Here is a 25105-nt window from a genome sequence, read left to right on the forward strand (position 1 = left end):
TTCTTGGTCACGAATTCCAAACTCGGATTTTTTTTCCAAATCATAGTTTTTGAAAAGACGATTTATTTGAAAAAACAAATCGTCACATTCCTATCTCATAAACACGAGTTATAACCTCTTAAAGTTTACGGATCAAAAGTTTGGGTATTTCATGCAAAATGGCAAACCTCAATGGCACCATGTGCATTTCCCAAATACTATTCTTCAATGCACCTAAAGTCTTCTATTTCTTCTTTGTACTATTTTCTGTTGTATAGTGTATACTGTATATTTTCTTTGTTAGAAGATACAAGAAACTCCGGTGAGACGACAATTTTATCAAAGAGGCGGCTTGACAAATAGCCTCTTCCTCTTTTTATTCCCATCTGGAAGCCATAGAAATCATCCCTGATTCCTGAGCATATACTGATTGAAAACTCTATAGTAACAAATATATCCATCAAGAGTCGAAAACAGCTGTTGAAATTGATAATAAGCTACATTGTAGAGAAAAAAACTTCTCTGAATTATGAAAAATTAGTAAACAATCTTGAAAAGAAGCTGAATGAAATAGTAGTAGTTGCAAATTAAGCAACCGTCTACAAACCTAATCGCGTCTAGCAACAAAACTAAAAGCTACAATTCCTAAAACCCGTAGATTCCAACACTTTACATCGAACCAGAAGCTAATTTTCACTCGTCCCCCCACCTGTTCTGCACATTCGGTCTGTTTCTGGACTGCAAGCCCAGTGTGGTCCGAGATCAGCGCTAAACAGTATCAGTCCTGGAGCGTGTTCCAGTCTGGTGGAGCCTGCTGTATTTCATTCCGGAATCTTCAAGTGTCCGACAACCCATATCAGAAAACGCGTGTTTCTGAAATCCAACAGGGCTAACATCGTCTTCCCGGGAGTAACTCTTTGATGTCCAACAATCAGTAGATTCAGCGGAGTTAGGTTCCCAACTTGCAGAAGGAACCCAATTCTGGTGTCCCACAATGCTATTACTCCCTGATGATTCTTCATCGTCCATGTCACCTCCCCGTTTCCTGACTGTCACATACTTATGAAGGCTCGGCTCCATCAAATCATCCCCTACTTTGACCTCAGACTCAACAAATGGGTCTGTCCTCTTCTTACTAGCCTCGGAAAAGGTAAAAGACGAATTTGACCTCGTGGTGGAGTTGAGATCAGCCACGGCTTCAAGAATTGAATGCGCTTTGCTAACACAAGCTGGGAGTGTAAAGTTTGTCGCGCCACTGTTATTAGGAGTTACAGAATCGGTTTTTGTATTGGAGTTTCCGTTTGAGTTTTTATTCTGGTGGAAATTTTGAATGTCTTGAAGGAGTAATGAGGTGTAGTTTGTTGCAGGAGCTGGAGTTGGTGTTAACAAAGCATCAACATTGATGTCAAAATCTCGAGATCGTCTAGCAGACCGACTTCTAACCAAAGTTTGGGGTAACTTGAGAGAGTCGGTGCCTGAGAGTATTACAGGAGTCACCATTGCATCATACTCAACAGCATTCAACTGATCTTTAGCATGAGTCTCGGTCATTTGCTCGAGATCTGGTGTATGCAGATCATTCACTCTGCAATAATTGGTTTTCGTAATCTCGTACCCTTCAGCTCCTCTACTTCTAGTTCTTCTGTGAGTTACTTGAGGAGCGACCTTGTTCTGCAGACAGAAATGCAATTAAGATTATGTTCAGGAACGATCTTATTATTTATTACAGCACAATACTACCAGAGAAAGCGGTCATTAAGGCTTTATTATACATTAAGGTCGAATCACTACTCACTACTCGGAAATGAACATCACAGGTCTCATTAATCGCGGCATTGTGCACAAAAATGTACTGCAGCTAAATATTTTGACAATCTGAAAATCAAATCAGCTTGAATTTGAACAGACAACCTTGTTCTGCAGACACGAATGCAATTACGAGTTCAGTTAATTTTTATGGCCAGTTAATCAGAGAAGGCTGTAATTAAGGCTTTATTATACATCAAGGTCGAATCACTACTCGGAAATGAACTGCACAGGTCTCATTAATCACTGCATTGTGCAGAAAAATGTACTGCAGCTAACCAATTTGACAATCTGAAAATCGAATCAGCTCGAATTTGAACAGACAACATTGCAGTCCGAAAAATTAAACCCAAATCTCATAATTTACAGCACAATATCACCAGAGAAAGCGGTCATTAAGGCTTTATTATTCATCAAGGTCGAATCACTGCTCGGAAATGAACAGCACAGGTCTCATTAATCACGGCATTGTGCAAAAAAATGTACTGCAGCTAACCAATTTGACAATCTGAAAATCAAATCAGCTTGAATTTGAACAGGACAACATTGCAGTCGGAAAAATTGAACCAGAATCTGAATTATAATGAACGCATACAGTGCAGGATTATAGTCAATTGTAAATCAGTAACAGCATGATTGTTTATACACAGCAATAGACAAATAATGTTTCGGAAAATTAGAGAAAAATCAAATGAGCTTGAATTTGAACAGATAAGATTGCAGTCTGAAAAATTGAACCCGAATCTGGATTATAATGAAAGCATACAATGCAAGATTATTGTCTACTGTAAATCAGTAACAGCATGATTGATTATACACAGCAATAGACAAATAATGTTTCGGAAAATCAGAAAATTAGAGAAAAATACCTGTGAAACCGAATTAATAGGCTGCTTAACCACCAAAACGTCCTCCTCGATTTCCTTCCCCTTACCAAGCGGCCTTTTATTAGCAAGCGGTTGAAAAGGAAGCGAATTTAGATCAATCTCATTCAAGGGTGTCCTTCTATACGGTGAATGCTCCGCTTTCCTAGACCCATTCCTACTTATTGAAGCTGGTTGCTGACCAGCCCCATTCCCATTCCCATTCCCATTCCCATTTCCGTTCACACCCGCTTGATTTCCCCTAATCGGAGACTGAGACCGCCCATTCCCATTCCCATTAACTTGATTCCCTTTAGCTGGAGACTGAGACCGCCCATTTCCATTTCCATTCCCATTTCCGCTCCCATTAACTTGATTACCTTTAGCAGGAGACTGAGACCGCCCATTTCCATTCCCATTCCCGCTCCCATTAACTTGATTCCCTTTAGCAGGAGACTGAGACCGCCCATTCACATTCACATTCCCATTCCCATTCCCATTCCCATTCACATTCACATTCCCGCTCCCATTAACTTGATTCCCTCTAGCAGGAGACTGAGACCGCGGTGACCCCACATTCCGCTTCACCAAAACCCTCTTCACATTCCCATTATCCCCTCCACTCCCATTCCCATTCCCATTCCCATTACCCTTATCAATCGACAACGATGTCACAGTCGCAGGCACCGACACCAACTTCCCCGGTCTCCCACTCCCATTCCCATTCCCATTCCCATTCCCATTCCCGGACATGGGACTATCAGACCGTCTACCAGGAGACCTACTAACCCGTCTCCCCCCACCACTCCCCCCACTCCTCTCTCGACTACCCGACCGTTGCTCCCCTCTCTCCCTACTACTCATCGGACTCCTCCGATTACTCCCCCTCGATTGCCGCCGCCTCAACCTCTCCTCCTCCACCACCTCTTCCCCTTCCTCACCATTCCCACCACCTTCATTCTCCTTATCAAAATCAAAACTCCGTTTCGAACCCGAATACCTCCTCACATGCCCTTTCCCTGAATTACTCCTACTTAACCTCCCACATTGTATCAATATCGCATCCACTTCTTCCTTAGTACAACTAGACGTCCTCACCACCTGTCCATTCGCCGCCGCCATTATCAAATTCCTACCTACACTCTCCGGGTCAGACACATTCGACCCGGATCCGGAACCGGACCCAGATCCATCTGATTCGGGTCGTTTATCATTACTCTTCCTATGTTGAATCACAAATACTTCCTTCTTTTTCTTCGATTTTTCGACATCGATTTCTTTCTTTTCTTCTACCTTAATCTCTTCCACCTTTTCTTCATCATTTTCACCTGAAATTCTTATCTTTTGCAGCTCAATTTTCAAATCATTTTCTTGGGTTTTCGTAATATTATTCAAATTCAAATTACTATTAGTACTAATCACTGAATTAGAAGATGGGTCTTTCTTGCTCAAACAACAACCCATTTCTGAAACCCAATTCTATGAAATTTTCTAGGGTTTTTTTACTTTTATTTCTTGATTAAATTGGGAATTAAAAGGGGTTTTAAAGTGACATTACTAGTAATAATTAAAGGAAGAAAATTTGAAATTGAAATTGGATATAGAAGAGAGAGAGAGAGAGAGAGAGAGAGAGAGAGAGAGAGAGAGAGAGAGAGAAACAAGAATGAGGGTTAAAATAGAGAGGCACGAGAATCGAGGAGAAGGATTCAAAATTTGGGGTTAATGGCGGGGAAATCAGGAAATATGGCCGTTGTAGAAATTGGATATTTGGATTTTAATTGGTTGTTTTTTTTGTTGTTTTGGAATTGTGGTGTTGGCGGTTGGTACGAGAAAAAGGATTACGATCCGAGGTAGAATCGGCTTTGAAGTTTTTGGAAGATATACACATTTTTTTCCGAAAGATATTACCATTTATAAATATAATTTTTGAGCAATATTATATTTTTTTAGTGTAATGTTTTAGTAAATGTGCTCAAAAACTTTATACTAAAGCAGAACTCAAAAACTTTAAAATAAAACTCAGAAAATAAACAATAAGAGGTACTACCTCAGATGTATAGTCTATAAACTGTGTTGGTACGTAGAGATTAGAGAGTGGCCCTATTAACTTAGGGTAAGATTATTGGTGGGTCTTGAGATAAAACGCACATGAATTTTAAGACAAGACTCACTTAAGACTTTCAATAATCTATCCAAGTTTTGACAAAGTCTTAAGTTAAGTCTTGAAAATCCAAGACTCAACTTAAGACTTTATAAGAATCTTGACCCCACATTTTTTATATTGACAACCAATAAAAGACTAACATGTCTTAAAGCATTATTGTTTTCTTTTTTATCTTAGACCCCATAAGAAAAGTGTAGTGGAAAAGTAGAGTCTGAAGTAAGTCTGAGGGATAATGTATAAAGTCTGATGCGAATCTGAGGTGGGTCTGAACAATAAAATAATAGTAAAAGTTAGTGGAAAGCTGATGTGGCAGTCTTAAGACTTTGGTCAGTCTGACCAATAATCATACCCTTAACTTTTGTATATCACGAATTCTTGTTTGAGACGGAAATTATTCGTTTTAAGTTTAAGGCTTCGTTTGTAACAATACTTCAGGTAGTGTATTTGACCAAAGTAGCTAATTTGACAAAAATTTCAGCTACCTAAATTTTTTTGCATGTGTTTGTCGAGTAGCTTATTAAGTCAAATAAGCTACCTGAAATGAAATGCTACTTTAGTACCTGAAATAAATTATCTTCCATTTATTACCCCTTCAATCTATAATATTAAATAATTATCATATCTTTTTACGTCATTTTACCAAAAATTAGCTACCTTTTCAGCTAGTTTGCCAAACATTTTTTTATAATCAGTTACCTTATCAGCTACTACATTTCCACTACCTTTTCAGGTTTCAAGTAGCTTTTCAGGTTTCAGCTACTTTTTCAACTAATTTTACCAAACAGAGCCTAAGACAGGGTGAAATATAATTATGTGGATGAATAGGACGAAAGCATAATACATTGTAAAAGTTGAAAGATTTGTCATATACTCATATATATGCATTTAATGTGAAATTTAACCTGTCTTAAGTAAGACTAGTTGTTTGTATAGTAGGACGGTCTTGCAATTTCGCTTTGCAATACGATAAATATCTTACAAAAATTATTCATATAAATAAGTTGTTCTTTTATACTACTCCGTATTATGGTACAAGTGTACAACATATATTCTTTCAGAAAACGGAACGAACGAGTAAGTCTTGCTTAAAACGGGTCGGATTTTAAGACGGGTCGTTGTGTGAGAGGAAATGGGTAGAGGGGACAAAGGTGGGACCCCCCATGTGCTTCTCCACTCACCCTAAATGGGTATTTTGTGAGAGAATATGGTATCCGTCTTATTAATAAGACGGATACCTTGGTCTGAAATAAGAATTGGGGGAACGAATATATCCGTCTTAACATTAAACTAAACTTTATCACTCAACTTGTACAAATGGGACCACTCTGTTACTTTTGCGTTTTGCCCATGTATTACTCTAGTTTCATTTTAACTACTTGATCCGTCCTAAGAATTACGACTGATATATTTGTCTTAAATAAAAATTTATGCTCATGTAGTTTGATAGTTATTGGTGGAATAGTGATGTTAGGTAAGTAGAGAGTGGCCCTACTCATTTAACTTTTGTGTTGATTAATTTAGAATTAATTGTGTTTGTGCAGAAAAATTCGTATTGTTTTCATGAATGAGGGAATATGAATCTTTTTTCTGACATTATTTTTCAAATTAGAAGCAATAGTTAACGGCTACTTTGTTGGGGGTTTTGTGTTTCAAACTTGTGGATTGTTTGTAGATTTGTAGTTCTTGGTCAAATAAAGTTTGTGGTGTATTGATTGAATTATGACCAAACTATGGTCCTTTGAATATGATTTCAGCTAAATTTAGTTGCGGTTTTACAAGTTTAGTTTAGTACGGAATATGATAATGGAATATATTTTTGTTATTTAAATTAGTGCAGTTTAATTTTCACCCAAAAAGAATTTTAGTATATTGTAATTAAGTTCAGTTCGGATAATTTTGTTTAAAAGAAGTTAGTTTGATCATTGTGAATTTCAAAAAAAAAAAAAACTCGTTATTTAAGTCTTAAATCGAATTGGTTAACTCCTGAAATGTTCTCCGATATGTGATAGAAAACCGGGAGGTAAAGAACCATGATCCGGTACGACCTCCTGAACGTTCAAATTAAAGTGTATAATACACGGTATTCGAGATTGCAGGGTCCCGGAACAAAATTCTCCGGAAATCACACAGAAGTTTCCTGGCGTCAGATAAAGTGGGCACGCAAAATTTGGTTGAAAAACCGGGAGAAAAAAAAACGTGGTCCGGTACGACCTCCCGAACGGCACAAATTGAAGTATAATAATACAAGATTTATCGGATTGCAGGGTCCCGGAAAAAAATTATCCGGAAATCACACAAAGGTTCCTCGGATCAGGTAAAGCGGCCACTCAAAAATTGAGGAGCAACGGCGGACATTTGGGGGTGCGGGTATGCGATAAACCAGCATTCATCAAACGTTGGATATTCGTGAAAAATGGATTAATACGCGTTATTTGGACCTGAAAACGAATTCGGTAACTCCCGACATGACCTCGGACACGTGGTTAAAATCCGGGAGAAAAAAAAACGTGTTCCGGTACGACCTCCCGAACGGCTCAAATTGAAGTGTTTTAATACATGGTTTTCGGGATTCTAGGGTCCTGGACCAAAATTCTCCGAAAATCACACAGAATGATCCTCAGATCAGTTAAAGCGGTCACACAAAATTTGAGAAGAAACGGAGGACATTTGGGGGTACCGATATGCGATTAACCAGCATTCGTCGAACCTCGGATAATCTTGAAAAATGGATTAATACTCGTTATTTGGACCTGAAATCGAATTGGATAACTCAAGAAATGACCTCGGACACGTGGTTGAAAAAACGGGAGAAAAAGAAATATGGTCCGGTACGACTTCCCGAACGACTGAAATTGAAGTGTATAATACACAGTTTTCGAGATTTTAGGGTACCGTAACAAAATTCTCCTTAAATCACACAGAAGGTTCCTCGGGCCAGTTAAATCGGCCACACAAAATTTGAAGAGCAACGGAGAACATTTGGGGCTGCTGATATGCGATAAATCAACATTCGTCGAACCTCGGATAATCGTGAAAAATGGATTAATACTCGTTATTTGGGGCTGAAATCGAATAAGTTAACTCTTAAAATGACCTCGGACACGTGGTATAAAAATCGGGAGAAAATGAAACGTGGTCCGGTACGGCCTCCCAAACTGCTCAAATTGAAATGTATAATACAAGGTTTTCGAGATTCCAGGTTTGGGAACAAAATTTCTTTGGAAATCACACAGAAAGTTCCTCGGGTTAGATAAAGCGGCCACATAATTTGAGGAGTAACGAAGGATATTTGGGGGTGCCGGTATGCGATAAAGCAGCATTTGTCGAACCTCGGATATTTGTGAAAAATGGATTAATACTCGTTATTTGGGCCTGAAATCAAATTCGCTAACTCCTGAAATGACCTCACACACGTGGTAGAAAAATCAGGAGAGAAAAAATCATTGTCCAGTATGACCTTCCGAACGGCTCAAATTAAAGTGTGTATTTAACTTTATAAATTAATATTTTCAACGAGGAGTAAATAATAAAAAATTTTAAATGGTATTTGTAATATTAAGCTTTTAATATACTCCATAATTGATGGATAAAAAAGGGTATAATTTAAATTTCACCTCGTTCAACCTCCCACGAGGGGTACAATTTTTGTACTCATACCCGCCTACCACATCTCCCTGACATCTGTAAACAAATGCACTTTTAACATACTTGAACCATTTTTCAGGAGACTTTTTAACTAACTAAATCAAAAATATAGTTCATTCTCGATGAAGAATAGAACAAACACTACAAACTACTTTCAAATACAAATAACATGCAACAGGCCGAAGAACTTGAACATCTCGACATAAATCACCAACTTCTCAACTTCGAAGTCAAGCTATTAGAAATCAAGGCAAAAAAACCTTGCTCGTATGATGGTGATGAAGTTGTCAAAATTATTTGATGGCTAAACAATAAGAAACTTCTCTTAAAGTCGAGCTGCTTGTGTACTAAAGCATGTCTTACAAGAAACTAATGCGTATGATGCCTTCATAGCTGATATATGTACAGAACGATAACCACGCCCAACAAGCCTCGACTGTACATATCTCATTAGGTGCTTCGTTCAAGATGCCCAAAAAATGCATTAGCTACAACTATTTCTGTACAAAATGCCAATGTTCTCCACCGCCATCTGAACGTTCAAAAATTTCTAGCACCCAAGGGAACGGGAGGCATCCAAACTGAGAATTCCCACAATAAACCAGCAAAATTCCCCGATCAAGTTGTTTCTAGAGAAAAGGAGATGTTCTGTGTGTTGCGAGATGCCCTTGTCAATCTAGTTGTTTGTCAACTGACATTTTGGCAGGACTAAGATCGTCTTTTATTACCTGAAATAGCAGTGGAAGACAGCTAAATATAAACCAATTCATTCAAAGCATCAATAATGCATAAGATGATAGAAAAACATGTACAACTCGTGATACATGTTGAATAGATACCAAGAGTGTTCGTGTAGAGAAGCCACTCAGTTTAGTCACCGAGGGTTGATACTTATGACTTGGGTCCCTACCCCATTAGCTTCAAAATTGCCTTCATGGCTTCTTTTACAAGTTACATCAAGAAAAGAAACAACACTTTCCTTGTCACACTTTCCAATTTCTACCAAAGTTGGCTGGTGTGAGTGCTAAGGGCTTTCATCTCTTAAACAAGTGGTCAGGATTCCTGACTCTTGACTCTTGCAAATGAAAAAGTCAAATTTGGGAGGGATCAACCCATTAAATTGCCTTCAGTATCCCGAAGGAGATTGCCCCAACTGTCGGTAAGGGATACTCCGGGTCAACACCCAAAAAAAAAAAAAAAAAAACACTTTTCAATTTCTACTCCTTCACAATTCCCCTGGGTTCATAAAAAAAGACATGTACAGTGTATGCTATATCATGGACATCTTGCCTTTCCACGATCATCGGTATCCTTGTGTTTACCTTCTTATGCAAAATATAACAAAACGCTTTCACAAAGTTTATGGGTCCTTATTTCAACAAAAATTACTTGACTTTGCTGGACTGGAAACACAACATCAGACCACTATAGATGGTGTGCCAATATTAATAAATGAACCAAAGGACTTTAGGATGACATGTACTGACGTACTGTGATCTTTTTTTTTTTGGTATAAGATGAGCTACTACTCATGATTCATGTCAGCCGACCAGAAACCATTTTAGGATTAAGGCTCTGATGTTGTTGTTGTATAAGACGAGCTACTACTGTTTATAGTTTCAGACAGGACTAACAAGTTTAGCCCAACTTCGCCAATACAAGTTCAAAAGGAGCATCAGATCTTGGAAGCATATAAAGCCAATGCTTGAGGATCATACCTTAGGTGGTTCAAACTTCCACTACCTCATCCAAATGAGGAGCAATCAAGCTATCCAATTTCACCAGCCATAATGCAATCGCAGATAATGTTTGGGGCATAGTTTGAAAGCATGAAACAATATCGTCATCAAAAGAATCGCAATTAAGTTCAGCATTGCATTGTGACAACCAATCCACATTAATTGCAGCAACAAAATCAGCTAGAACCTGACATGAGAGCAGAAGGGATGATAACCAGCAAACAAAGTCATGTCTAAAATTGATTAACATGTCGAATAGCTACTAGTCCGGAACCAAGAAAATAGACCACCAACTATAAAAACAATACATTACCTGCAATAGCTCATGCAATGAAGAGGTACGCCTCAGCCTCCTCACCCAAAGCTTATGTGCAGATTTCTGCCATGCCCCAACAAGTGCATCCTCGGGCATAACTAACTGCAAGACAAATGTCCAAATCAATATGATACCACAATTGAATATAACTACTTCTTGAGCCATCCTCAATCAGGATTAAATGCTTTCTGTCAAAACTATTTTAAATGTTTTCCATAAAAATATTCATCAGCTGAATATCGCGCTAAAAAATGTAAATACATATCAAACTTATAAGTAGCTAAGCTTAGAGTGAGCACAAAGAATCTTTTTTTTCCAAGTCAACCTAGAGCCTGAAATAAAAAGAAAGTAACATCCTACAGGTAAGTTTTGACTATTCCAACAACAACAACAACAACAACATCAGAGCCTTAATCCCAAAATGATTTGGGGTCGGCTGACATGAATCATCCTTTCGAACCGTCAATGGGTGAACGCAAGCCTCAAAATGCGAATAAAAAAAGGGAAGATGAAAAACAAAAAGGAAGAACGAAAATTGTAATGGAAAGACAAGGTAAACTTAGGGGTTTTAAAATCGAATTCCGTCTTTCTTTTATAAAAACTTAAAATTTAAATCGAGAGAAAAGATTAAAACGATTTTTAAAAACCGAAATAGAGTTAAGGATCCGGAATGAACCGGGTAAAATCTATAAGAAAGTGGTTGGTGAAAAAGTGTAATAAAGAAGAGAAAAATAAATAATTTAATTTCTTTAAATTAAATAAAAAACATTAAATCTGTCAAAAAACATCAGATACTAAAAATCCACATGTATCCTTTCCCTCCATTGTGCCCTCTCCGTCACCCTACTCTCCTCAAGCCCCAGAACTCTCATATCGTGCTCTATCAGTCTCAACCATGTCTGTCTCAGTCTTCCTCCGCCTCTAGGGACCTTTTCTTTTCTCCAAGTCTCCACCTCCTAATCAAAAGCGTCCATAGGTCTCCGTCTCACATGGCCAAACCATCTTAGTCTGTTTTCCATCATCTTGTCCTCTATTGGCGCCACTTTTACCTTTTCCCTAATCACCTCATTCCTTAACCGATCTTTCCTTGTATGTCCGCACATCCACCTCAACATGCGCATCTCCGCCACACTCATCTTTTGAATGTGACAATGCTTCACGCCCAACACTCGGAGCCGTAAAGTAGAAGGTGCCTAATTGCCGTGCGATAAAATTTTCCCTTTAATCTTTGGGGCATATCTTTATCGCATAGAAACCCTGAAGCACTCTTCCATTTCAACCATCCCGCTTTAATTCTGTGAGCCACATCTCCGTCTAACTCCCCATCTTTTTGAATAATAGATCCTAGATATCTGAAGAAATCCGAACCCTCGACAACATTCCCATCGAAAATAATACTCCCGCCTCTGTCGATCTCAACCCCGCCACCTTAGTGAATCGACACCTCAAATACTCGGTCTTACTCCCGCTCGGCTGAACCCACGAGTCTCTAAAGTCTGCCTCCACAATTCCAACTTTCTCTCCACCCCCTCTTTTGTCTCATCAATCAACACAATATCATCAGCAAACATCATACACCAAGGGATGTCGTCCTGAATATCCCTTGTCAACTCATCCATAACTATAGCAAAGAGAAAAGGACTAAGTGCGGAACCTTGATGCACCCCGATTGACTATTCCAGATAAGAATAAAATAAAACAGTGATTAAAACGGGTAGCTTCCCAGTAATTTATCTGAGGGGACACATCACAAGATATCATTTTAAAGATGCTTCGCCAGAGCCAAAATCATAGCTAAGTGAAACGACAGGCCACCGACATATAACATACGGATAAACATACCTCAATTGCATGCGCTGCAGCTTTGAGTGCTTGTAGCTGTGATGGTAAGACTTTATGCATTGGACAAATATCAGTATCTTCAGGGCCGCGACACATAGCAACATGGATGTCATACTTTTCTTCTAGATCAATGTCAAGCTCAAATGTTGTATGGCAAGTCTTACAATGCCTTTCATCACGCCAGTAAAGATCATGACAACTTACACATCTTGTCAGTGACTCAGAATAAGACTGTTTTCCACATTTAACAGCGTGAAGAACAGAGTAAAAGCAATTCCAAATCCACATGTCATATGCTTGGAGACTAGTATATGTTTGCCTTTGCACTTTAACCTTATCCACTACAACTGTAGTATCAATTGAAATTACCGCATGTGGTGAAGATTCAGCAAGAGAGAGATTGTTATCGATACCAGAAACGGGAGAAGGGCTGTCTTCATTGACCATATCTATCCCAGATATATCAGAATGTGTAGAGTCGCTGATTTCAGTTTCAACTATGACCTTGCTTGACATCTCTCTGAGAAGAAATGGCATACGTTTCTCAAGTGATTCAAGTAGAACAGCCTCCCGTCTGCCTTGGTTATTCAAGGTGCCCACAATGCCACACAAAGCCTGAAATGCAGTATCAAACAAAAAATTTAATTAAAGGAAAAATTTATCAATTACTCTCTTTTATATACCACTTTTTCATACTTACTCCCTTTTAAAAAATATAAGAACTTCCTACCTTGAATGACATTTCTTTAAAATTGCTACCAACAGACTTTCCACATCAATAATATTATTATCATTATCATTATTACAGAGTAAAATTTTATGTATTAATGAACAATAAGAGATCCACCTGTTCACTCTCAATCACTTGCCACTGGCCATCCTCAGAAGATTCAAAATAGATTCGTGTATGTCCAGGATCATCAGCATCACAAGGACCTAAGAAAAGCCAGTATCTATTATACCGTCGATCTGAACCCAGAAATATCGATTGCATAGGGTGTAGGTGAGCTCCAACACCTGTCCCCATTGAACCAATTTCCTTGTCAAGAGATTTTTCCTTGTCACATGACATTGAAAATGCAACTGATGAATCAACTGGACAAACTTCTAGCGATTGGTATCCATTTCTTGCACCATGTGTTTCTCTGACATCAACCCACGATGAAGTTGGTGAACTAGGTTGCCTTAATGTTGATCGCTTAATCTTTCCTCCAGATGCTTGAAGATAAATATTGGGGACACTCTCTGTAAGCATTGTTGACGGATCCTGCAACAGAAAATTCTGAATTACGGCAATCTGGATGTGCAGTGTAGGAAACAGCTAATAAAAGGACCTTACAAGGTCTCTTAGGGGGTGTTTGGTTGGCTAATTTGGAATGGAATGGAATGGATTAGTCCATTCAAGTGTTTGGTTGGGTGATTTTGGAATGGAGTTAGATACCCAATGGATTCTAACTCCACCCCAACCCCTTGGAATCCCATACCCACCCTCCCCCTTGGATTCAAACTCCATTCCCCCCTTCTATGACTTGTGGTGAACCAAACAAGATTAGACAAGTATGGATTTAGAACCCCATACCACCATACTATCAAGCTCCATTCCATTCCATTCCGACTTGTTGAACCAAACGACCCCTTAAAGCTTCGAGTATTTGCTACAAATAGAACGCGAAAGAAAATGTCTTCAAAGTTCAAACATCTATAATTAATGCAAATTCAGCATTGCAGCCAGAAGACTTTATATAATGCTAAACAAACTGACCTATATTACGAGTTAATTACCAAGAGCAAGCATTGTACAAATATTGCCTTTGTGAGCATACGAAATCTCCTCAACTACTCTCATATAAATGCATAGGAAGGCTGATCATGCAGTTCCTTTTATACTATTGTGCATGGCACTAAATACATGTCTGGTAGGGTGACCACTACTACAGAGTAGTGGGATCCAATTTAAGGCTCGCTTGACGCCTTGACTTGGGAGTAATTGTTACCGCAGTACTGGAGGTCAAAACAAAAGAGAAAAGGATGGAAGTGATGGTGGTGAAGGGGTGACAGGGGAACTAGTATCCCCTTGTAAGAGCAATGCATCATCATAGAGGGAGGTAAGTAAGAATTACCCCTTTATGAGACAATCACCACCACCAGTCCACCAATACCACTATCTCCTATGTTCCTTTATTTTCCCATCCATCATCCGTTGAACAATTACCTCAAATCCAAGTAAGCCCTTGGTACAAATAAAGCGTAAAATGGAGAGCGAAAGGAGGGATCACATCGTGGACGAGGTACTTCAATCAGACCCTCTCCAATCCCATCTTACCATTTGTCTCTCCTTATCTCTCCCAGGATCAAATAGGTCGCCCCACGCACTAATAAAATGCATATGCAAGCGACCTCAGTCTCAGGGGGAAACACAGCGAGAGATTTCTTCTAGAGATAGGGGAGATTAACCAATATTTGAGAGAAAGTGTTGAATTTTAAGACCTGGATCTGACTGATAGTCAAAGCTAAAAGAGATTATCAACAAGAGTGGCGGAAAGTTGAGAAGGTTGGACCTACCTAATTGACTTCATACAACCACCAATAAGTGATGGGAAAACAACACAGCAGTGCACTATATTGACTTAATCAAGCTGACATTCAACCTCAAAAACAATCAAGGGATAGATATAGGTGATGGCCCTTGTTTTAGACTTTAGTAATAGCTTTTTACAGGTAGTGTTTGGTAACATATGACAAGAAATAACAGCACGAAACAAAAAAAAGGCACGGCAAAAGAGACCAATGAACCTCGGCAATCGAGACTTATGGTGTAAAAGTCAAAATATATACCTTCATTCTAATACTGGAACTCGCACTCAAAAGGTCAATAAGGGCAAGCAAGCCATCCAGCTTCTCTTCAATGCTTAGGTCACTGTATTCTCCCTCCAAGAGACCTAACAACCATGATTCCCCTGGATGGCTTTCGTCAATTTCAGTATAAACAGTCAATGCGTTATCTTCACCAATATGAAGAGCTGAATTGAGTCGTGAAGTAGAATTTCCAGAATCAAACTCTGAATAATTAACGTCCACGACATTGTCGTCCCTATATTCATCATAAATGCTTCCACAACCTTCAGCATCAGACTGACCATCTTCGTCTTTTTGCAGAATTGATGATAAACGTAGACGATATGTAGATAATGAAATCTTCTCAAACAAAGTAATATCACCAGCCAAAATCGAGCAAATTGAATCTTCGAGTTCATCATCTAGTTTTCCCAAATTCAAGTCCACAACCTTCAATAATATACAACAATTACATCAATAAGATATAAAAAAATACATCAAATATCAAGCATCAGGAATAGACTCCTTCAAGGACAGCTTTTGCGTGGGGCACAGGTGGAGCCCTTTACTTTCTAGAATAACTAAATACAAGAATTTGTTTTAGGAATGCTAGTTACTACTGTAGGTAAGAGTATCAACTTGAACGCTAGGGACACCAAGTTTGATTCTTGGTAGCAGAGTTTTTTGTTCAAGCAAAGTATTACTCCCTCTGTATTTTAATGTTCTTCCTACTTCTCAAATTATGTGAGGGAAAATTTAGGAAGTGGGAAGAAAACAAAAATACAGAGGTAGTATGATTTTGGGCCTTAGCCAATGTCATTTTCATGCCATAGTTTCTTAAACTATAGAATTGAAAATTTGTTGCCAAATGCCAACAATAAGTGAACCTCGGAGGCTCAGACATTAAAGTAGTAAATTGACATCTCAATTCTCATCCACTAATAGATTACAATTTCACACTCAATAGATTACTAAAATGTATTAAGGAGTAGTATATCTTAAAAAAGCTATTTGTCAATAGTGACGGACATTAACTGGAAAATTAGAGTATTTTAGAAGGAAAAAAAAAATCAAAATACAACATTATCTTATAGTGAAAAAATCAATTAAAATCATTTTTTTTTCATTTAATTTTATACTTACAAAATAGTTTTTCGCAGAATCCAAAATAAGAAATGCACAGAATTCTGCGTTTGCGACTAGACTCCATATGAAAGGTAGTTATTGTCAGTCTCAAGCCTGGGTAAAGGAGAGTTACAAAAGGTGTGTGACAGTCAACGTAAAATCTCATCATGCCTTATGTTACTTCTTCAAATTTATATTACAATACCACCTCCTTTGGTAAATTAACATCAGTGAGTACGCCATTCCATTGCTTCTATCAGCCATTTTTTAGTTCTTTTAGTACTTCCGCTAAGTATCAGGAGGGCATAATATTTAGGTTATTGGTCAGTCCTCCATCACTGGCTATTCCATTTTTTCAGTTTTATTAGATATTACCCATTTTTCATTTCCTTTCGGCAGAACATCATCTGCCAGGCAAACTATTGAATTTGTGACACAATTAGACAGACAGGCAACTTTTGAGGCATAGGTTGCAAACCCAAGTCAAGAACATTCATACAATCAACGCCTAAGAACTAAAGGACAGACGCTAATGAGTGAGTATCAGCTAAAATACAGTAAACTAACCTGTGAAGATTTTGCCAGCTCAGTAACTTTCACCCCCTTGTTGCCCCTTTCAAACAGAATATCAAACAGTGCAGCCTTCAATGTACCCGGGCGCAATCCAAACTTAACCATATGTTCCGCTCCCTGCAAGAGACGAAAAAATTTACACGTGTTTCAATACACAAATATACTCACATATGCACAAGGGATAAATACAGCATAAGGTTCAAGAAGCAATAGCCATACAGAACAAGGTTAGGCTTGGTAAAAAATGAAAAGAATGACAGAACACAGAATAATATAAAATGTATGAACTGACATTTGTTGCACCAAAAGAACATGCAAAACCTAAAAAGATATGGAAATTGGGTCAATAAGTCAGCATCATATTGCATCTGAACAATCTTTACCTGATTACCTTCAAGAAACACTTATTTAATCACATTAATTGGTAGACCACACACTCATTTGCACAACAGAGTTACAAAGAATAATCCATGTGTAACCTACATAAAATTTTCGGGGTGAACAGACCATGTGTCATCACACAATAGACAACTTTAATAATTCAATGCACACAGAAATTGAAATAACCAGGACTATGTTTTTCATCAATTAGAGCAAGACTTGAGTCATCCTCAGACAGCCGGACACAAGACAGGTGGATTAACCAACTGAATCTCATGTGTAAGTGTAAAGAGAGATTATAAACAGAAATCCAACAAACAATACTGTTCATCCGGCTAAATTCAGACACGTACATATTCAACCACAAATTAATAGTAAAGTTTGCCAAATGCAGCAGCTCACAAATCACCGAAAAAATAAACATCAATCTTCATTTTAAAACGCTTTTAAAGTCTGTCACCCAGATATTGCTCAAAAAATTGGTCAGAGATTCAGAGCTGCTTCAAAATGGCATATAATCCAAAAGCTCAAACCAACAGTTTATACAGGTATAAATACACTGATAACTTGGAAAAAAACAAAGTTCCGGTACATGAGGTCCAACATGAACTGTTTTATAAATGAGCATCACAAACCTTGTGAATGCATCGTTTTCTCTGGGTACCATCTCTTCCCCCAAAGCCAGCTGCGACCATCACTTGACGAAATATTTCAGCCCATGTTAGCGGGTTAAGAGATGTCTTCCAAACACCCACCATCGATTTCTGACTTCCAACCTGCCACATCATTGAGAAAAAGCTGCATAAACATCAAGAACCATAAAAGACAAAAAAAAAAATTAGAAAAACAGAGACCAGACAAATGCTATGCAGCAACAGTAATAGCAACTACTTTTAGTACTTTAGTTGCTAAAACAATATAAAATTTTACTGGCTTATTCCAGAATGTCTTGTTAACTTACAGCCGGGCAGAAAAAAAGTGTTGAAAGCTATTACCCACCGTATGAAGCAAGTTAAGGAACATTCCGTTTTTGTTGGAGTGTATAGAAATATCACTAGATAGCTGCACATCAACATCAGACAGCAGATGTAGTAAAAGGCATATATGCACTTTTCCCAGCAATAATGATTCCTGTAGCCATGATAAAGATCAAAATATTGCCATTAAACTTCGAACTTCAACATAGACAAATCAGCAGGTGACACATAAAAACACACAAAAAAAGGTGAGCAGAGCATTTAAACCGGATAGCTAAAACTTTGCAATGATAAAAAGTTACATTAAATGACACTACTTACTTTCCAAATGAATGCCTTTGCAAACTCGTCGAAGGTAAAGGGACAAAGATTGAGCGTTGCAGCATAAGTATATAGAAAATGAAAAACCTGTGTGAAGATGTAACAGTTCATCAGCATCAAATTTAATACACATCACACAAACCAAATGTACACATACTCAAAATCGTAGCGCAGCTAACAACATGCACCTTCTTGCTTTATCGGCAGCATTAAATAAGGCAAATTAATTAACTGCAAATGCGTCCTCTTAAACTAAACATTTTCTAGATCCAGAAAAATAAAGCTCAATCAGCATTAGTAGCAGAATGTAGCTACAAAGGGGGCTATACCTATAATCCAAAAACCAAAAACAACTTACTAATTTCAAGAGGAACAGTATTTAAATACCGTCCAATTCACTAACAATACACATATCTCATGCTGTACACATAATGGCTCCAACAAGTAAATATATTTCAGATGACATATAAGACAAAGTGACAAACAATACAGAAGCTTGCAAATAATATGATTAAACCCCATAAAAATACATCAAGTCTAATTAGTGGCTCCATAATTATGTTACTTTCTTACCACCATATTGAAGCATCTAGCAAAAAAAAAAAAAAAAACTATTACTCACCTTAAAAAGATTCTTCTCCAGCTTTGGGGTAGAACCCCAAGGGTGCACAGGGAGAGGCTTCTTCATTTTAACAAAATCAGGAGGAAATTTTGGAAGAAGACCTGAATTAACAATAAATTATTTGTATTACAGAAGGAAAAGATAAACGTTTACATAATATACTCAGTAAACTAGTCAGATTTCAAGGGAACTCTAAGCAAACCTTTGCAAAGAGAACAACCATGGCTACCACCAGTATTGAAATGTGAACTACAAGTTAGGGCACTGGGTTCAGCTTGGAGGTTCCTCAACTCAAGTTCCTCATCATCTAAAAGTTCAGGAGACGAACTCAAGCTTACTTCATAACTTCCAGTATCCAATGCAAGTTTGCAAATCTCTCGATGTGCCTTCTGCTTTTTGTTACAACTAGAATCCACCTACACCATAACAAGAGAACCCAATCATTTATAGTTGTCATCACAAATTTATGATAATATAAATTTTAGTTTATAAATGTAAGTTGGAAGTTCTACCCTTCTCGGACGCACAGAAGGCTTACTCTTCTCCTGCACTTTACTAACTGGCTTTCTCCGCTGGTTCCAAGAGACAAAAAAAACCACCATTAAAACATATAGAATTTGCACAAGGCAGCAAAAAAAAATTGACTGAACTCTATTCAGAAGCTATTTCATAGGAGTGTAACATACAGCGACAGGTTTTCGGGTTGATGATTTCTTCTTACGTAAATTGACAGAACCAATATCTGTTTGCTCCCTAATGATCATTAATCCTTTGCCCATGCCATGTCTTTTAGCTTGAGGTTTATTTTTACACGACAGGCCCTGAAAATTGAGCAGGAAAAACATCATTTCATGGAAATTATAAGGAGTGAAGAAGGAAGAGCAAAACCACCATCTAATTGTTAGAACATTGTTTCATTTGGTTCCCAGTACCTTGTTCTCTTTGGAGGCTCTAGCATTCTCAGGGATAGAAGCATTAGATGTCAACGGCCAAACTGACATTAGCCCTTTTCCTTTTCCATGCTTAATAGGTGCTTTGGTTTGACTCTGTTTCTCAGAAGCTTTGGACACCTATTAATGAAGACAGATATTAAAAAATATAAAGCTAATACAGAAAATTATTACTATTATTATAACTTCAAAAACAAAGAAAACTGCTCGCTTACCTTCCTTCTTTTTGGCGCTCTTTGCTCATCTTGATCTGTTGCATTAGAACATCTGATATCTGTTCAACAGCAGAAAACAGATTAAGATGTTGGGGTATCATTTTGAGGTGAAGGACAGCTCGGCAAGAGACCCAAAAGCTTTCTTACTTAATTTTTCTCTTTGTCTCGATGGGTAACAGGGTACGGTGAAGTAGGAAGTTGTGCAGTTCAATAAGTTTTAGTGATAAAGGGACCCAAAAGCTTTAATGTCTCGGAAAGGGGTAGAAGAAACCTTCAACCTTGAAGCTCCTTTAGATCAGGATTTTTACACTACATTAAACAGTAGGTATGACTGAGCGATGCAATACCCAGATACATTAGCGACAGCAGGAAACCCTTAAAAATAGCTGAAACTATCTTACAAGCAGCCGTACAGCAAGAAGAAACGCAAATTTTGAATCCATCTAGACAAGAAAGCAATCCACGCCATTCGGTAACAGCTAATATCTATTGTTCTATGATACATTATTAGTAATTAAGAGCCAAACTTAAGCTCTGCCAAAGGGATGGCTGATTGGGGTTGATATAATGAACACCCTTCACGCAATGTCATGGGGAGGCCCATTCCACGCCCCATTTTCTCATTTTGTTTGAAGCTTTTGACTTCACCAACTCTATACCCAGAAATTACTATTATTCAAAATCACTTTCACTGGATACATATCACAATGACTCTTATGCCAACTCAATCCCTTACAAGGATGCCACTTCACTGCCACACTAAGCGAATCGCTTTTGGAATGGGAAATCAATGATGTTTTCCTTCAATTGGACTTACTGAAATCATATATGTCCCACATTTCACATGACAATCAAAAATCCATCTATATAAAGATGTCTTGAACACTATTTACATCGCTTAACTGCCAATTTCTAGTAGTCATGAGGCCATGCCATCAAAACTTTTGTAAAGCATGATTCATGACATCACATTTTTGTATCCGCAACAATTTGCGCACACCCTATGCTCTAGCAGACTGTGGAACAGTCTGTTCCAAAAAGAGAAATTGACAATTGCAACAAGCACAACATCAGAAAAGCATTTTAACTACGGAAGGACACAGCAGAACTACTACATTCCAAAGAAAACGAATATTCTCGGAAAACCTCAGTTCATAGAACTAGAACATGACTATCTTATAGATAGCTTGGGCAAAAGGACAGCTAAACTATCTAAAATGAACATTCCAGCACAGAAACCTACCTGTAACAACATTGCGACCTTGAAATGCTGAAGTGGGCAGACTATCAAACTCCGAGCCAAGTGGGGGACCATCTTTCCTAAATATCTTCTTAAATATATAATCCGGAGGGTATAACTTGTCTTGCACAATACCAGGTCTCGTATAAGAGTTTCTTTCATCAGTCACCTCAACCACAGACAAACGCTTATCGTTCTTTGTTTTATTCTTCGACTTTGTAACACACCTTGCAGACCCATTTCCACCCTGTATTTGGCCAACATTTTCCCTGTCTCTTCGACGTCGCTCAATATACCATCTTCTCACCAGCTCATAATTTAACCCTAAAGCCGAAGCATAGTCCTTAACTGTACTCTGTGGCGGGTTTTTATCATCTGTTTCCACCAAATTAATCACAATCCATACGTTAATTACCTCATCACATAGAATTTCCAGTACAAATTAATTTCACAATATCCTAATCACATATTTCACAATTCCCATAATAATTACCATAATAACCAGCAATTATCCTAATCACATATTTCACAATTACCATAATACTTAACACAAATACTCGCGTAAGACGGACTTACCAACTACCCTTTTAACACAATATTACTGTAAAACCGCTACTAACTGAGTAACTGATTAATTAAAAATGCATAAAAAAACAGCATTTCTAGCGGTTATTCCCATAACAAATACTCATTTCGTCTCATTCATTTGATTACCTTTTTTATTCGTATTTTAATCAAAGGTAAACAAATGATTGAGACGGAGAGAATACATTTACCCTTTACTAAAACAAATTTACCCAAACATTTAGTTACCAAGTTAAATCCGTTGTACAAATTTGTTAGGTAAAACCGCGTTACACAATAATTGAAAAACAGAAAGGGAAATGAAGGAATTACCAGAGTATAAAACCTCAAGGGCTTGAATTTCGAGAGGGGTTTTTCGCTGAAGAGTGAGAGGAACGGCATGATTAAGTTGATTTGCCATGGAAATTGCTTAAAAATGGTGGGAATTAGGGATTAGATTTGAAAAATCGACATTTTTGGGGGATTTAGTGTGGTGGTTAAGTGAGGAGATTTGTGAATTGTGATGATGGTTGAGTTTTAGGGTTTTACAGGGTTTAACATCATCTTTTCTTTATTCATTTCATCCCTTTGGTTGCCCTTATGAGTTTGGAAAATATCTATTTGAGTGTATTTGTCTTATCCAATAACCAAACTTGTTGAGGCGCTTTTACACAATTTTATCGACAGGATTTTAGTAATTATATTTAGGGTTTTTTTGATAACTACTACCTTTATACTACACTGTTTTAAAACTACTACCAAAATAATTTTCGTTTAAAAACTACTACGGCGTTTGGTTGGGGGGAATAAGGAAAGGGAAAGAGAATAAAAATGGTTGATTCCTTTTGTTACTGTTTGTTTGACACATAGAAAGGGTAACTCATACCCCCCCTACCCCCAAAACCATTCACATCTTTAACGCTCCCCCCCTTGGGTAAGCCCATAACCCCATAATTCCTTCTTCCTCCTACTCTCTATTTCCACCACTCCCACCAACACCCACCACACCCTCTCACACCGTCAACCACTGCCACCTACACCCTACACCACACCGACACAACCACCACCAGCGACGCCGCATGTCCACGCAACCCCATATCCTCAACCACTAAACACCACACCAACACCTTCAGTAACTCTCCCACCCCACCAACCACCACCAACACCTTCCTCGGCCACACCACTGCAACCGCCCGACGCCGGCCACACCAGATCTGGTGTTTTAAGAGGTGGGGGAGGGGTTTTCGAAGGTTGTGGTGGATTTTTTAGAATGAATAAGGTGTTTGGGGTCGGGATTGTGGTGTTTGTTGAGGGCGTGAGGCGCGGTGATTGGGTTCACCGTGGGGTACCGTGAGGAAGATCGTCGGCGCCGCTACTTGTGGTGGTGTCGGTGTAGATAATGGTGGCAGGTGGTGGGTAATGGTGGTGGAGGTGGTGGATGTTGGCTTTTAATTCCCTTTTTCCTCTAATTGTCAACCAAACACCCAAGTATAATATGGGTGATCCCATTCATTTCCCTCTCTTACCCTTTCTTGATTTCATTCTCTTACCCTTTCCCGTACCAAACGCCCCCTAAGTTTGATTTTTTTTACAAACACTACCAAATCTCATCGAAACCCAATAAAACACAATCTTAGTCATTTAATTTTGAATTTCCATCTTAAGTAGTAAATTTTATCCCTTAAACAAGTTACTTTGATGAAGTTTAAGCAACTTTTTTACCTTGATTATGTTGAATAGGTGAATTAGATGAAGCTAGGTTGAAGTGATTTTGCCTCAAAATGATTGGCAAACTGTAGTGTTAGTAGTAGGGGTGCTCACCGGTCCAAAACCGGACCGGACCGGACCGGACCGGATGAACCCGCGGACCGGATAACCACATATCCCAAGACCGCGGACCGGACCGGTTAGAAGGGGACCCGGACCGGACCGGACCGGAACCCTTTAGGTCCGGTTTTTTCCGGGTTTGGACCGGACCGGTACTAATTTATAAGGCAATTTAGTTTTATTTTTTTATGTGGACCGGACCGGACCGGACCGGAGACCGGTCACCATATTTTTTGGGACCCGGAGACCGGACCGGTATGTATCCGGTCCGGGTCGGTCCGGTTTGCCGGTCCGGACCACTTTTTGTTCACCCCTAGTTAGTAGTGTTAAAGGATAAAATTAACAACATAAGATGGAAATTCAAAAATAAATGGCTGATAATGTGTTTTGTTAGGTTTGGATGACATTTGGTAGTGTTTTAAAAAAAATCAAACTTACAGGTAGTAGTTTTTAAACGAAAATTATTTTAGTAGTAGTTCTTAAAACAGTGTAGTACAAAGGTGGTAATTATCAAAGAAACCTTTATATTTATTCATTAATGGGTCCTGATGGGGCATATTTTGCACCCGCTGACCGAGTCAACATATTGACCAAGGTCAAAGCCAAAAGACAACAAGTCAACATATTAACAGCCTAACCGACGCAGCCTGTCGGTCTGTCACTTAGGTCTCGGCCCCGGCAACTAGCCAGCCGAGAGACATATCCGTGTACTCACATCCAGTCCCCTCGGCATGGAGTCAACCAGGCCTGCCGGCCTGCCATGGGTCACCCGGCCGAGGGTAAGATGGTCTTTCCACCTGCTCTGCCACTTGGCCACTACGTGACAAAAGATGAAAGTCTATAAATACTCCGCATCTCTCATTGAGAAAAGGATCCGAAAATCATCTAATAATCTCACAATCACATAATCTGGTATAAACTCTCTTATCTCTCTACAATTTACTTTGCCAAGTAACATACAACTTATCTCTTTAAGTTTACTGACTTGAGCGTCGGAGTGAGTACACTTGGCCCCAAGCCGAGTCCTCAGTTTGTTAATCTTTACAGGAAAGAGTGAAAGGAAGAGACGAGCAACGATGTCATTCAACAAGCTTACGTGGTCACAATAACTGCTCCGAAAT

The 25105-nt window shown here is 38.6% G+C and overlaps 2 protein-coding genes across 3 annotated transcripts; both read right to left on the reverse strand.

Moving 5' to 3' along the window:
• Positions 1 to 459: 459 nt before the first annotated feature.
• On the reverse strand, positions 460 to 4240 carry LOC141646705 (uncharacterized). Its single transcript, XM_074454610.1, has 2 exons — positions 2655 to 4240; positions 460 to 1650 (listed from the first exon to the last, which is right to left on the reverse strand). Exons 1-2 carry the CDS (start codon positions 4110 to 4112, stop codon positions 748 to 750), a joined length of 2361 nt encoding a protein of 786 aa, XP_074310711.1. The 5' UTR covers positions 4113 to 4240; the 3' UTR covers positions 460 to 747.
• A 4393-nt stretch (positions 4241 to 8633) lies between these two features.
• Positions 8634 to 22757, reverse strand: LOC141646706 (homeobox-DDT domain protein RLT3). 2 transcript variants are annotated; one of them, XM_074454612.1, is made up of 18 exons: positions 22491 to 22757; positions 21597 to 21968; positions 20354 to 20412; positions 20121 to 20258; positions 19875 to 20009; positions 19701 to 19760; positions 19391 to 19604; positions 19189 to 19289; positions 18567 to 18653; positions 18268 to 18399; positions 17904 to 18044; positions 16882 to 17004; positions 15190 to 15639; positions 13202 to 13621; positions 12355 to 12969; positions 10510 to 10614; positions 10176 to 10383; positions 8634 to 9185 (listed from the first exon to the last, which is right to left on the reverse strand). In XM_074454612.1, exons 1-17 carry the CDS (start codon positions 22576 to 22578, stop codon positions 10186 to 10188), a joined length of 3438 nt encoding a protein of 1145 aa, XP_074310713.1. In that variant the 5' UTR covers positions 22579 to 22757; the 3' UTR covers positions 8634 to 9185; positions 10176 to 10185. The 2 variants fall into 2 exon arrangements, with proteins under 2 accessions (XP_074310713.1, XP_074310712.1); XM_074454611.1 differs by having other exon boundaries at positions 12343 to 12969.
• Positions 22758 to 25105: the final 2348 nt, after the last annotated feature.

Source organism: Silene latifolia, chromosome 3 (assembly GCF_048544455.1).
Source record: "Silene latifolia isolate original U9 population chromosome 3, ASM4854445v1, whole genome shotgun sequence".
Lineage (NCBI taxonomy): Eukaryota > Viridiplantae > Streptophyta > Magnoliopsida > Caryophyllales > Caryophyllaceae > Silene > Silene latifolia.

Bases quoted from the DNA above. Each gene is read 5' to 3' on its own strand.
- LOC141646705 (XM_074454610.1), bottom strand. From the start codon at position 4,112: ATGGGTTGTTGTTTGAGCAAGAAAGACCCATCTTCTAATTCAGTGATT. The intron at 1,651-2,654 runs GTATTTTTCTCT...TTCTGTCTGCAG, and splicing joins CTATTAATTCGGTTTCACAG to AACAAGGTCGCTCCTCAAGT.
- LOC141646706 (XM_074454611.1), bottom strand. From the start codon at position 22,578: ATGGCAAATCAACTTAATCATGCCGTTCCTCTCACTCTTCAGCGAAAA. The intron at 18,654-19,188 runs GTGAGTAATAGT...ATCTTCACACAG, and splicing joins TGGAGAAGAATCTTTTTAAG to GTTTTTCATTTTCTATATAC. The intron at 13,622-15,189 runs GTATATATTTTG...TTTCTGTTGCAG, and splicing joins GTTCCAGTATTAGAATGAAG to GATCCGTCAACAATGCTTAC.